At 57.7% G+C, this 12,764-nt stretch overlaps 1 protein-coding gene across 2 annotated transcripts in view; it reads right to left on the bottom strand.

Moving 5' to 3' along the window:
- NOTCH1 (notch receptor 1) overlaps positions 1 to 12,764 on the bottom strand; it is a 42,880-nt gene that overhangs the window by 5,655 nt on the left and 24,461 nt on the right. The window contains exons 7-27 of one of the 2 annotated variants that reach the window (XM_086858588.1): positions 12,561 to 12,716; positions 12,286 to 12,471; positions 11,765 to 11,878; positions 10,975 to 11,088; positions 9,727 to 9,960; positions 9,265 to 9,375; positions 8,394 to 8,586; positions 8,014 to 8,159; positions 7,406 to 7,519; positions 6,372 to 6,491; positions 5,967 to 6,119; positions 5,342 to 5,570; positions 5,009 to 5,210; positions 4,768 to 4,921; positions 4,345 to 4,529; positions 4,025 to 4,157; positions 3,460 to 3,717; positions 3,252 to 3,364; positions 2,241 to 2,812; positions 1,114 to 1,542; positions 169 to 317 (exon numbers count right to left, since the gene is read on the bottom strand). In XM_086858588.1, the coding sequence (XP_086714714.1) occupies positions 169 to 317; positions 1,114 to 1,542; positions 2,241 to 2,812; positions 3,252 to 3,364; positions 3,460 to 3,717; positions 4,025 to 4,157; positions 4,345 to 4,529; positions 4,768 to 4,921; positions 5,009 to 5,210; positions 5,342 to 5,570; positions 5,967 to 6,119; positions 6,372 to 6,491; positions 7,406 to 7,519; positions 8,014 to 8,159; positions 8,394 to 8,586; positions 9,265 to 9,375; positions 9,727 to 9,960; positions 10,975 to 11,088; positions 11,765 to 11,878; positions 12,286 to 12,471; positions 12,561 to 12,716 (4,065 nt within the window). The remainder of the gene's footprint in view (positions 1 to 168; positions 318 to 1,113; positions 1,543 to 2,240; positions 2,813 to 3,251; positions 3,365 to 3,459; positions 3,718 to 4,024; positions 4,158 to 4,344; positions 4,530 to 4,767; positions 4,922 to 5,008; positions 5,211 to 5,341; positions 5,571 to 5,966; positions 6,120 to 6,371; positions 6,492 to 7,405; positions 7,520 to 8,013; positions 8,160 to 8,393; positions 8,587 to 9,264; positions 9,376 to 9,726; positions 9,961 to 10,974; positions 11,089 to 11,764; positions 11,879 to 12,285; positions 12,472 to 12,560; positions 12,717 to 12,764) is intronic. The other variant, XM_086858589.1, reaches the window with a different exon arrangement.

The raw sequence follows: 12,764 nt of genomic DNA, 5'->3' as shown, positions 1-12,764 counted from the left end.
GCGGGCTTGCAATTTTTTAAAAGAAAAGACTTTAAGGAAAAAAAAAAAATATGTGAGGTTATTAAAACCAGACTATGCTCAAATGCAGCCAATTGACAGATAACTAAACTCAGGGAAGGCTGGAAAGTTTTGGCTGTCTCTCCTCCCCAGCTGACGAGCTGTACTTACTTTTGACAGCTTCTATTTTGTAGGGTATGTTGAGGTTCCCAAGGGAGGCCAAGGCTCCCAGGAATGCTGCCACATCAGTGGCACTCTGAAAGCACTGGGAAGATGACTGGATGCACTGGCGGTTATCAATTTCCAGGTAGACGATGGATCTGTGAGAAAGAGGAGTCAATAAGGAACAGGGAGTGATGACCACACTGAGAATATGGGTGAGCCCTGTCTCCCTTCCCTCTTTAACCCCCACCAGTGGGAATTAGAAGATGGGAACCCATCTCCTTGCTCCCCTGTGGCCCAAAGCCTGCAGCTCACACTCATGGTCTGTTGGATTTGCTTCAGTGAATGCTGTAAAATCCAGCTCTTTATCTACAGGAATGGAAGGGAGTCTCTGCTTCACAATGTTTTAAAATTATCCAGACACTACAGTATCTTAAATAATGCTCTTTGGAAGCCTTCAGATCCTCTCACATCAGCTTCGCTGCTCTAACTCCTTTGCTTTCAGGGGTTTTTGATTGAGTCCATGGAGAGGGAGCAGGTTAGATGTGTATGTTTACACTAAAGATCTCCAAACACAGATTGCAGTAATTGAGTTTTACAACAAAGCTCTAGAAAGCATTTCCCAGGGAGAAAATGAGGCTTAACTTAATGACTTCCTGAAGTCAGACAGTCGGTCAGGCCAACCTCTGCTTCCAGGTCCCACCCAGCCCAGCCCCGGCTCCCAACAATGCACAGGCCTCCTTCAATCGTGAGAGTCGGCGCAGCATTGTACCATGGACTCCTGAATGATCACTCCATTTTCCCACATGAGAGCAAAATCCGGTTTCTGTTCACACAGAAAGCAACATCTAAATACAATTATCTGGCCTACATCCTTCCCTTCCTAGTGTGTTACTATTATCAACACAGAAAACACACTCTGAGTGCCGCTCAGAGAAAATGGAGCCCTCTTACCCTCTGATGTCCATCTGGTCCAGCTCCCTCTTCTGCCTCCTGCCAGCCCTGGAGTAGAGGCTGCTCTTCACTTTGTTGATGACAGCACTGGACATATCTGACCAGTCCTCTGTGGACCTTTTGATGTAATGTTTTTTCAGCTCCTCCTCATTGCCGTAGTACGGGAAGATCATATACTCTCCCTTGGGGTTCTTCTTGAAGACCACGTTGGTGTGCAGCACACGGCTCAGCTCCCGCAGGAAGTTGAAGGAGTTGTTCTTGAGGTTCTCTGGGGTGATGAGGACCACCACCACCAGCGTGCCATCTGCCAACTTCTCTGGCATGTTGTTTGCACAGTCCAGACCATCCCACTCGCACTCAAAATTGTTGCAGCCCTGGTCGCAGTGACCATCTGAGAAGTGATCTTTGCAGTACTGGTCATACAGAGGGCTGGGTGGAGGAAGAAGCAAGGCAGAAAAAAGAATTAAACCAAGTACTGCAAATAACACCTATCTGCTGAGAAAAGCAGTGGTGGTCTCTGTTTTGTGTGAGTATTCTTCACCCTGACAGACACTAAACCAGTTTACACAGAAAGCAGCTGTTTCATGCAGCACTGAGAAGCATTCACTGCTGCAGGTGAGAGAGAGCAGCTGTTAAATTATAAAAGAAAAAGGGACAAATTACTGTGACTCAGAGAAGGCATGGGGACACAGAATAGTTACTAAGACCACAGTTGGTCCAGGAATCTGGGACTAAGTTCCTGCTGTTGCCAAAGACAATGTTTGGGAAATGCTTGAATGATAACATCATCATGTTTCCTGGCTGCTCTTCCATCTGGGGTCTCCCTGCCTTGAAACTGACTGTGTTACTGCTGTGAGCTGGAGAATTCACTTCTGTGGAGTGATACAGGCAAGGACAGGGAAGCCATCTGCAATGAGTCAAACTCAAAGAGCTTCCAAGTGGATGTAAACTCAGAAGGACCACAGGGAGATGTGATTGCTTGAGTTGCAGCCCCACAGGCAGCAGAACAGAATGTTGGGAGTGAACAGCAAGCCTGAGTCTAGGAGTTTTACCAGGCACAATCAGAAGAACCAGAGGGTCACCAGAGATGGGCTTTAAAACAAGAAGGTTTTAAAGAAGCCACTTACTTGCACTGCCCCTCGTATTTCTGGCAGTCAAACCCATCGTAGAGGCAGCCAGCATTATTGCACTGAGAGTCACACTTGCCATCGTTGAAATACTTCCAGCACTGCAGAGACTGGGAGCAGTTCTTCCAGGGGTCGTTGAAGTTGAGGGAGCAGTCGCCCCCGTCCCAGCCGCAGGCGTGGTTGTTGCATTTCCCGTCACAGATCTTGTTGCCGGCGTACCCCGCGCACACCGCGATCTCGCACTTCTCCTCGATTTTGGGGGGGATGATGTCCTGCCCGATGCCCCCCTGGAAGTCGAAGTCGAGGATGTGGCAGTTGAGGCCGTTGAAGTTGGCGGGGCAGTTGCAGCGGTAGTAGGGGGAGGCGTCGCTGAAGAACTCGCAGGTGCCCCCATTGTAGCAGGGGTTGGAGGTGCAGGGGCTGCTGGCCGGGTACTGGCACTCGGGGCCCGTGAAGGCTGGCGTGCACATGCACTTGGAGCTCTTGTGGATAGAGATGCAGGTGCCACCATTCAGGCAGTGCAGGTTCCCACAGGTGCGGGAGTCGTTCTCGCAGGTGGCACCCACGAATCCCTGGGGGAGGCACAGCAAGGGGAGAGTCAGAACCACTGATGCTGTCCTACAAACAGCATTAACACACCTGTGTTCTGGGGAACTGAAGCTCACCCTCTAAAACTGGTGATGGGCAAGAATACTTTTGAACGTAAAGCTCGTTAGAGCATCCCCTCAAAGTGAAGGGAGCTCTTCTCCATAACTGCCTGTCCCACTCTGTGTGGTGTAAATAACATTCAGCCTGTTCTACCTTCAGGCCTGAGCCATCTTCTCCTTAACTCTATTCCAGCATCCTTGCAAGTAGGGAGGGTGCACATTTATGGGTGCACCCACAGCAAAGCATCCTCCCATCCACACCTATCCCAGATGGGGAAGCCTCAGGGGCTAAACTGACCTGTTGACCACCCCTCATGCCCACGCAACGTTCCCCACTCAGAGCTGGAGAGGAGCAGGCACCTACCGGGGGGCACTTGCAGATGAAGCCACGGCCGGTGTTGCTGGCAACAGCACAGGTTCCCCCATTCCTGCAGGGTTTGCCTTTGCAGCCGTCCACCACGGTGTCACAGCGACGGCCTGCGAGGGAGAGGAGCGTGTGAGGAGCAGACGAAGGTGTGCAGGGATGCCTGGGGGCTGCAGGACCCTGGGAGCAGAGGAGATGCAGTGCTCACCTGCATAGCCAGGTCGGCACTCGCATTTGTAGTCGTTGACCCGCTGCACGCAGTTCTGGGTGCCGCGGGCGTCGCAGGGGTTGGACAGGCACTCGTTGACATCTCCCTCGCAGCGCTCCCCTACAAAGCCAGGGGGGCAGATGCAGCTGTAGCCACCTACCCGATCCTTGCACTTGCCATTGTTAAAGCACTTGGGCCCCAGGGTGACAGGATCAAAGAAAGGGCTGCAGTCATCCACATTGATCTCACAGTGCACCCCTAGAGAGAGGGGGGAACAACCCACACAGCTCATCAAACAGTATCGGGGGGCCTGCTGCTCCCTTGTATGAGCCTTCCCTGCCAAGGGGCTGAGCCTGACCACGTCAGTGGCAGCCTGAGCCACCTCTTGGGCAGGAGGGACATGGCAGCACGTGGCCAAGGCCGTGCGGCCTTGATGGCTAAGCCCACAAGCAAACGCAAACCTCGCCCCCTGTGTTTGCTGCTGCCGGCCCAAGCAGCTAATGAGCAGAATCCAAGGATATCTGCACTCAGCCCACTAATACCCCAGCCTGGGGAATTAATTTACCTTGAGTTCCTCTGGGGCAGGAGCATTTGTAGGTATTGATGAGATCGATGCAGGTTCCTCCATTCTGGCATGGGTGGGACAAGCACTCATTGATCTCCTCTGAGCAGTTAACTCCATGATAACCAGCCACACACTGCAAGGAGGAAAGAGGGGATCTATCAGAGAGGTTCCTTCCATCCCCACATGGCTCTAGGAGCATAGCCAGCATTCCAGTCTCCCACTTGGTAAAGGGGCATCATGCAAGGGCAGCACCTTGGGTGGCAGAAAGGCAGTAACTGAGGCTTTTCCCCTGGGAATTCCCACCCCCCCCAGGCACCCACCTCGCAGGAGTAGCCTCCCAGGTAGTCTGTGCAGGTGGCTCCGTTCTGGCAGGGGTTGGGAGAGCATTCATCCACCTGCTCCTCGCAGTAGCTGCCGGTGTAGCCGGCTTGGCAGCGGCAGAAATGCGTGTTGCCAGTGTCAACACAGAGACCCGAGTTCCTGCAGAGATGTGCTACATCGATACCTGTCAGGGAGAGCAGAGTGAGATACAGGGACCTTGGTGACACCCACACACCACAGGGCCATGTCCTGGCCACCACACATCCCAGAGGGAATCACAGCCTTGGGGGTGCATTGCTAGAGCAATCCTTGAGATCGCTCTGTGCCAGAGATCCCCACCAAGAGAACTGGCCACAGCCCTGCTCAGTGCCCAGCACAGGGGACACCTGGGGACCCCAGCCTGGCCCTGTACACAGCCTTACCTTGCTGCTTAGCAGCCACCTCGCAGGACACACTGGGGACATCGCAGTAGAGCCCTGTCCAGCCGCTGTTGCACTCGCAGTGGTACAGGTTGCTGGTCTGCCAGCACTTGCCTCCGTTCTTGCAGGGCGAGGAGTCACACCAACGCACCAGGTTCTGGGGGGGCAGAGCAAGAGGTGAGGGTGAGGACCCAGAAGGGCTTTTGAGACTGCAGTGACCCCCAGAACCCCACAGTTCCTGTACCTGGCAGTTGAGCCCGGTGTACCCCTGGGGACAGGTGCACTTGTATGTGCCGTAGCTGTCCTGACACGTGCCCCCATTCAGGCACGGCTTGGAGTCGCACTCGTTGATGTTGTGCTCGCAGTAGCTGCCCGTGAAGCCGGGCAGGCAGACGCAGGTGAAGGTGTTGATGCCATCCACGCAGGTTCCACCATTGAAGCAAGAGCTGGGGACAGAGACATCACACCCCAGTGAGTCACTGCTTGTCGTGCCTCACGCCAAAGCCCCACACACCAACCCAGGGCTATGAGGTGGCACAGGGACCTCAGCCCCTTGTCCCAGCTGGCAGGACTGTACCTCTCGGTGCAGTCAGGGGTGTTGTTCTCGCAGTGGATGCCGCTGAAGCCAGAGGGGCAGGTGCAGGTGTAGCTGTTGACGCAGTCGGTGCAGTTGGCCCCGTTCTTGCAGGGGTTGCTGGCGCATTCATTGATGTCCTCCTCACACTTGGGCCCTCGGAAACCAGCCAGGCACTCGCAGAAGAACGTGCCAATGCCATCAGAGCAGGAGCCACCGTTGTGGCACGGATCTGGAGAGGGGGGACATGCATGTGAAGATGAGATGTGTCCAGCTGTGGTGCAGCAGCCCAGCCCGGGAGCACAGCTGTCCCCATACACGTTCCCATGCCACGTGGAGGAATAGGACTGAGCCCATGGGCTGGGCAGAAGCCAGACCAAGCCCACAAGGAGAACCCATGGCATACATTGTCCCCCAGCTTCCTTCCTCCTGCTCCCACCTTGGACTGACACAGCTCAACAGGGACATGTGTGAGGTGGCCCAAAAGCCAAGCAGGGCTCGCAGCACAGCCCTGGCCACAGCGGCAGCAGGTGCTGGTGCATGCATGGGGAGGAGAATCCCAGCCCCAGGAAGGGTGATGAGGCTCAGGGCTGGGCTGGGTGCGGTCTGGGGCAGCCCCTGCTCTTACTGGGCTTGCAGTCATCGATGTCGGTGTCGCAGTTGCGGCCAGAGAAGCCGGTCCGGCAGGTGCAGCGGTAGCTCCCGTTGGTGTTCTGGCACGTGGCACCATTCCTGCAGGGGCTCTTCACACACTCATTGATGTCAATCTCACAGGTCTGACCTAGGGACAGAGCAGGACAGGGATTGTGTGGGCTGGGGGTGCTGGTGAAAGCCCCAGGGGTGACAATGACAATCTGGGCACCGCTCACACCAGGGCAGAAGCCAAGGGACACAGGCAATGGCTGTGTCCCATCCACCCAGCTGAGCCATGGGACATGTCATGACCCTTCCCAAGGCCCGGCTCTCTCCCCTGTGCCTTTCCCTCCCTGAGGGGAATGGGGGGTTCTGAGCCCCAAGAGGGTCATGTCCGTACCTTGCCAGCCAGGGGGGCAACTGCAGGAGAAGCTCTTGTAGTCCTCTGACTCCTGGCACTCGCCACCGTTCTTGCAGGGGCTGCCAGCACAGGGAGCCAGCACATCCTCACAGGTGGCTCCTGCACAGGCACAAGCACCAGTTGACACCCTCCAAAATGACAGGTGGCCCTGCTATCCCTGTCCCCTGTCCTGGGCTGCTGCAAGTCTGGGGAAGGCTCTGGACTTCCCCAGCACCCCAGGACACCCCAGCTGGGGATGTCTCCTCCATTCCAGGTCACCCATGACCCCAAAGCCTCATAAACTTTTAAGCCCTGGCTATCTGGGCTGCATGAAGGCACTGCTCACTTCCTTTGGCAGGGAAGTGCTGCTCGGGGTGTCTTTTCCCCCTTGCACTCCCTCCCCCCTTCCCTCTCTGCTGCTTTTCCTGTTTACGTCCAGCCAAGGGACACGTTCCCTCCGAACCCTTATCTTCCCTGTCAGCCAATATCTCCTGAACTGGCCTTTGCTATTTTCCAGAGCCTTCCCCTCCCTGCCTCCCCAGTCCCCGTCCCCCCCAGGGGTTTCCATGGCCACTGGCGAGGGCAGGAAACAGCTCATGGCTTCCTGCAATTGTGCTGGGCTGCGCGAGCGGAAGCGCAGGGCCGGCAAACAGGAATTGGCTCAGCAGAATCCCCCGGCCCCTCGGCCTCGGATCGCCTCTTCCAGCACGGGCATGGGGAATGGTGGGGTGTGAGTGGGGCAGCCCCTGGGTGCTGCTGCCCCCGAGCCACCGCCCTGCTGCCCTCCAGGAGGAGGAGGAAGAGGAGGAAGGGAGGAAGCTGTGGCTGGCAGCTCCTCAAAGCTCCTACAAATTTCCTCCAGCTGCGCCGTGGAGAGGTGGAGCCGTGGCTGTGGGCAGCTCCTCGGCAGGGCAGAATGAGAGAGGCCTTCATGCTTAGTGCCAGCTCACTGCACGTGCTGGGGACCAGCTTGGTGTCACACATGAAGCAGAAACTCCACAGAGCTGTGGTGGGGCATGGGGTGCTCCCCTCACCTGTATAGGGCAGGAGGCAGTTGCAGGTGTAGCCAGCAACATCATCAATGCACGTGCCCTGGTTCAGGCAGGGGTTGGAAGCACATTCGTTGATATTGGTCTGGCAGTTGGGGCCTGTGTTAAGGAAAATAGATAGAAGTGGCTGTGATGGGGGTGTGCTGGTGGCAGGGGGTACGGTGGGGACACAGTGACAATGACAACAGCCCACCCATTGCCCTGGGAAAGCCTCTTGTGCTCAGCTCCAGCCCTGAACTCTGGCACTGTCACAGCTCCCAGCCACACCTGGGGCTCCACTGTCTCCAAAATGAAGCCCCCAGCCCATCCAGCATCATGAGAACACTCACAGCTCCCACGCACACTTTGGTGGAGGGGGAACATGGCAGCAGCCCTTAGAATCATGGAATCACAGACTTGCTAATGCTGGAAAAGCCCTCTAAAATCATCAAGTCCAACCACTAACCCAGCATCACTATATTCTACATCCACACCCCTTTTGAACACTTCCATTCATGGTGACTCCTCCACTTCCCTGGGAAACTTGCTCCAGTGCCTGACCACCATTTCCAGGAAGAAATATTCAAGAATATCCCATCTAGTCCCCCACTTACCGCTGAAGCCCTCCCTGCAGGTGCAGATGTAGCCACTGGTCATGTCCTTGCAGGTGCCACCGTTCATGCAGGGATTGGATTCACACTCGTTGTTGTTAATGTCACAGTTTGTCCCACTCCAGCCAGGGTCACAGTCACACTTGTAGCTTTGGGGAAAAATTTGGGCATAAAGAGGTGGTCCATCCTGGCCCTCTAGGCTGCGCCAGCCATCATTTATCCAGGAAATCCTGTCCCTTCAGGGAAATATCCCACGGCACTGGCCCAGAGCATGGACAAGCACCAACTCAAGGGGACAGATGCTCGCCCTCCTCTAACCCTGACTTTGCTGGGAACCCTTTGGTCCCTGCAGCCCCCAGCAGCCCCTGCACCCTCCAGCCTACCCATTCAGTCCATCGTGGCATTTCCCGTGGATGCAGGGGTTGCTGTTGCACTCGTTCACTTCGGACAGGCACTTGGGGTCGTGGAAGCCCTCGGGGCACAGGCAGGTGAAGCCATTGATGCCGTCCTTGCACGTGCCCCCATTGTGGCAGGGGTTGCTGGCACACTCGTCAATGTTGATGTTGCACATGCGCCCTGGGAAAGGGGGAGCAAGGAACAGTCACCCCATAAGCATGAACAGCACGGTGTGGGGAGTGCACCCACCAGGCAACTCCCCCTCCAGCTACCCAGGGAATGTCTGCTGGAGGCTGGGATCTCAGGACACACGTGTGCTGGCTGCAGAGGAGCGGGCTGCCCTGCAGGCAGGGTGACTCCACACCCTGCATCGCCAGCCTGCCTTCACTCAATGTGACTGGGAAGAGGCCGTGCCCTGGGCTGCTTTGGTCCAGGATGGGACACCGAAGGGAGGAGGTTTCAGCCTCCTGTAACTCTACCTGCCACGGCTGACAAAGCCGGGCTTTATTTTGGCTCCCGGCGGGCCCGAGGACAAGGGGCCGTGCGAGCGGGGAGCGGCGGGGGCTGCTCCCATCAAAGCCCTCCACCATTTCCAGCAGCCATCAAACAAACCAGTTGGACAAGGCAGCAACCTGATACCCATGGGAGTGGGCGCAGCAGGAGTCGAATTCGCAGCACCAGACACCCCTTTGATTTCGGACTGAGCCGGGGTCACCCTCCTGAACAAGCAGGAGCGCTGGAGGGTGTAAAACCTCCTACAAGCGGGATGGCAGCATCCCCCCTCCTTATTGCCCCCTTGTCCTGGTTTGTGAGGCACCAGCAGCTGCAGGTCCCCAGGGTGTGAGGCCCTGCTCTCACCTGTGTACCCTGGCTCGCAGGTGCACTCGTAGCCATTGATCTTGTCGATGCACTTGCCGTAGTCACAGGGGTTGCTGGCACAGTCATCCAGGTTGATCTCACAGTTGGGGCCTGGCGAGGAGAGGGGGTTGTTAGAGGGTCCACAAGAGGAGAGGGGTGTCATTAGGAGGTCCCCACTGCCGTCACAGCAGTAAAATGAAGCCTGCTGGCACCAACTGCCAGCACTGCCCCACAACAAAGCACCTCCGCCATGGGCAGCTCCCGGCTGGGGCGCGGCTCCTGCCAGAGCTGGGCACCAAACTGGGAGAACTCGCCCTCCCCCAGGATGCCCAAGGCCGGCCCCGGCACCAGGGTGGCTGCTGGTGGTGGCCCAGGGCCAACCTGCCCCAGGGTGAGGATGGGAGTGGGATTCTGCACGGCACTGCTGACCCATGTGGAGCTCCAGGGGTCCCTCCTGCTCACCCGTGGTCCCTTTGAGGCAGATGCAGTTGTAGGCGTTGTTCCTGTCCTGGCAGGTCCCCCCATTTTTGCAGGGCTGGCTCTGGCACTCATTGATGTTGATGTCACAGCGGTGGCCCGTGTAGCCAGGCTGGCAGAGGCAGGTGAAGGAGGCGATGCTGTCCTTGCAGGTCCCGTAGTGGCACGGGTCAGGGTCACACTCATCAATATCGATCTCACAGTGAGCACCCGTGAAGCCTGCCACCAGCAGGAGAGACACAGGGTGAGGATGGGGGACATGGGATGGGGATAGAGGACACAGGATGAGGATGGGGGACATGGGGTGGGGATAGGGGACACAGGGTGAGGATGGGGGACCCTCCTTCCCAGCCTGTCCAGTTGTAAGGCAGTGCACCAGGGTGGCTTTACCTGCCCCACCGTGAGCTCTGGGACTCCCAGGAGCAGGGTGCAGGCAGGGAGCACCCCGATGTGCTGGCGGTGGGGCTGCCGAGACCCCAGCCCGGGGGTTTTGTCCCGGGGTGCACAATGACCTGCATTAAAGCCGCCTCGGCTGCGGAGCGGGGCCCCGCGCTCGCCCACGGCTCGTCCCGGAGCGCACGGGGGGGCCGGCCGCTAGCACCCCCGAATAATAACCCCCCCGGCAGCTCCTATTCTCCTGGCCGGCTCCCTCCCCGCCGGGTTTGGGGGTGGAGAGCCGAGGACAAAGTACAGCTTTGACTAGACCCCGCCAAGCCCACATAGCAGCTTTTCATCGGGGCTTGGCATTAGCAAGACACTAATTAGAGGCCATTCAGCTGGAAGATTTCTGGCGGGAGCTGCTCCACAAAAGAGCCACTGTTTGCCACCAGGGCTCAAGTCATCATTTTGTGCAACTGCTCCTTGGGTTTCGGTCGGCGAGCCCCCACGGCCCTGCACCTTGCGTCCCCATAGAGGCAGCTTTATTCCTTCCTTCCTGCCTTCCCCCTCGGCGGGTGGGAGCACGGTGGGACGGCTGCTGCGGGGCCACACCTGAACACTGCCAGGCTCCATACACCTGGCTCCGGGGCCAGCAGGCTCCAGAGCTCCACTTGTTCTGCCAACACCAGGGAAAGGGACATCCTGCCCCACGGGAGTCACATCAGCAGTATGACCCACTGATGGACGGTTCGGGGACTCTGCCACAGCAGGTGCTTGGAGAGGTGGGCACGAAATGATTTGTCAGTGTTGGTTTTATGGCACATCACGGGGCAGGACCCCTGAGGATCCCCTCACCTTCAGTGCACTCGCAGCTGTAGGTGTTGGGGCCATCCACGCACTTGGCACCATTCTTGCAGGGCGTGCTGGCACACTCATCGATGTCAAACTGGCACAGGTGCCCGTTGAAGCCTGGAACGGAGGGAGAAGTCACGTCCCTGCACACGGCCAGACCCGCCAGGCTCCCCTCCCAGCCAGGCTCCCCTCCCAGCCAGGCTCCCCTCCCAGCCAGGCTCCCCTCCCAGCCGCCGGGCAGCTCCTGCGGGCCCCCCGCATCCCGGCTGGGGCGCCGGGTTTCCATGGGGACGGCTGCTGGGGGCCCTGAATGCGGGGCTGCGACCCACCATTGAGAGCATCTTATTTACATCTCTAGAGGAGCAAAGTCTCTGAACTTCAAAACCTCCTTTCACAGATTAACCGTCTCCCCATTCTCTGCTCCACCCCGTGACTTTGACACCGCATTCAAAGCCGCTGGTGCGGCCCCCCCCAGCCCCCAGCCCTCCTTCCCAAAGAGGGGCCTTTTCAAGTGCAAAGCCGCGGGGTTTAATCCTCCTTCCCCTCTCCCATGGGCCAGAGCTGCAGCACCATTGCCTGCACGGGGCTCAGCCTCTCATCACAATTGGAGAAGCCCCCTCCAAAGCACCAAGAGGTGCTCACTCCCCTCTCCCCATTTCGGAGGGCTATGAAATTTAAGAAGCCCATTCTTGGCTCGAGCCTGGATGCATCCTGGCTTTGTTTCCACCACAGTGGCAGTGAGATGGCTGCTGGCAGTGGGATGGAGGCTGGCAGTGGGACGGCTGCCACGTACCAGTGGGGCACTCGCAGTGGAACTCGTTGATCTTGTCGAGGCAGTTGCCGTTGTGCAGGCAGGGGCTGCTGGCGCACTCGTCCGTGTTGATCTCGCAGTAAACCCCCTCGTACCCTGCCGAGAGACCCAGCACTGTCAGCACCACGGCACAGGGCTGGCACAACCCCATGACAGGTGCATTACACCGAGACCCACCGAGTTCCCCATCTTTAAAAGGCAGCTGAGGAGCTGTTCTACACGTGGTGGGATTTGATGCACAAGCTGCTCCTTGGATCAACAGGTTTTGGCTTGATTCAAGACAGCAAGGTTGGCAAGAGGAGGAGTTCAGTGTAGGGCTGATGTTGCCCAAATCTCACTTCTTGCCTCCCAGCACACAACCTGTACTGAACTCTTTCTTTTCAGTGCTGTCCCCAGACACACAGGAGCTGTTGACCCAACCTTGCATCGGGCTGAAGCTTGAGGGCACCCCCTCACTGCCCACCCCCAGCACTAAGGCTGAGCCCACAGAGCTGCTCACGCACCAGGCATGCAGATGCACTGGAACTCCCCAATCTGGTCCAGGCAGGTGGCATCATTCTGGCAGGGGTTGGAGAGGCACTCATTGACATCAATCTCACAGCGAGGGCCTGAGTAGCCCTGCAGACACTGGCACTGGAAGGACCCTTGGGTGTTGATGCACTTCCCCGCATGCTCACATGGGTTGGCTCCTGTAAAACACAAGCACAGCTCTCAGGACTCGCTCCTGGCTGTGCCAGAGCCTTCCCCAGCCGTGCTGCTGTCACCCATGCAAGCTCACCCAGTGAGCACTCATCCACGTCCTGGTTGCAGGCTGGCCCCATGTACCCCGAAGGACACGTGCAGATGGCTTTGCCATTGACGGGGTTGGTGTCGCAGTTGGAGCCCTCGTTGCAGGGGTTGCTGATGCAGGCGTCGTCCAGGTGGCAGAGCAAACCTGGGCAGCAAAAGGCAGGAGCACAACAAGGATGATGGGCACACGAGT

Source organism: Cyanistes caeruleus, chromosome 20, assembly GCF_971803275.1.
Source record: "Cyanistes caeruleus chromosome 20, bCyaCae1.hap1.1, whole genome shotgun sequence".
Lineage (NCBI taxonomy): Eukaryota > Metazoa > Chordata > Aves > Passeriformes > Paridae > Cyanistes > Cyanistes caeruleus.
Note: the sequence above shows the minus strand (reverse complement) of the source record. Positions and strands in the feature narration are given on the sequence as shown.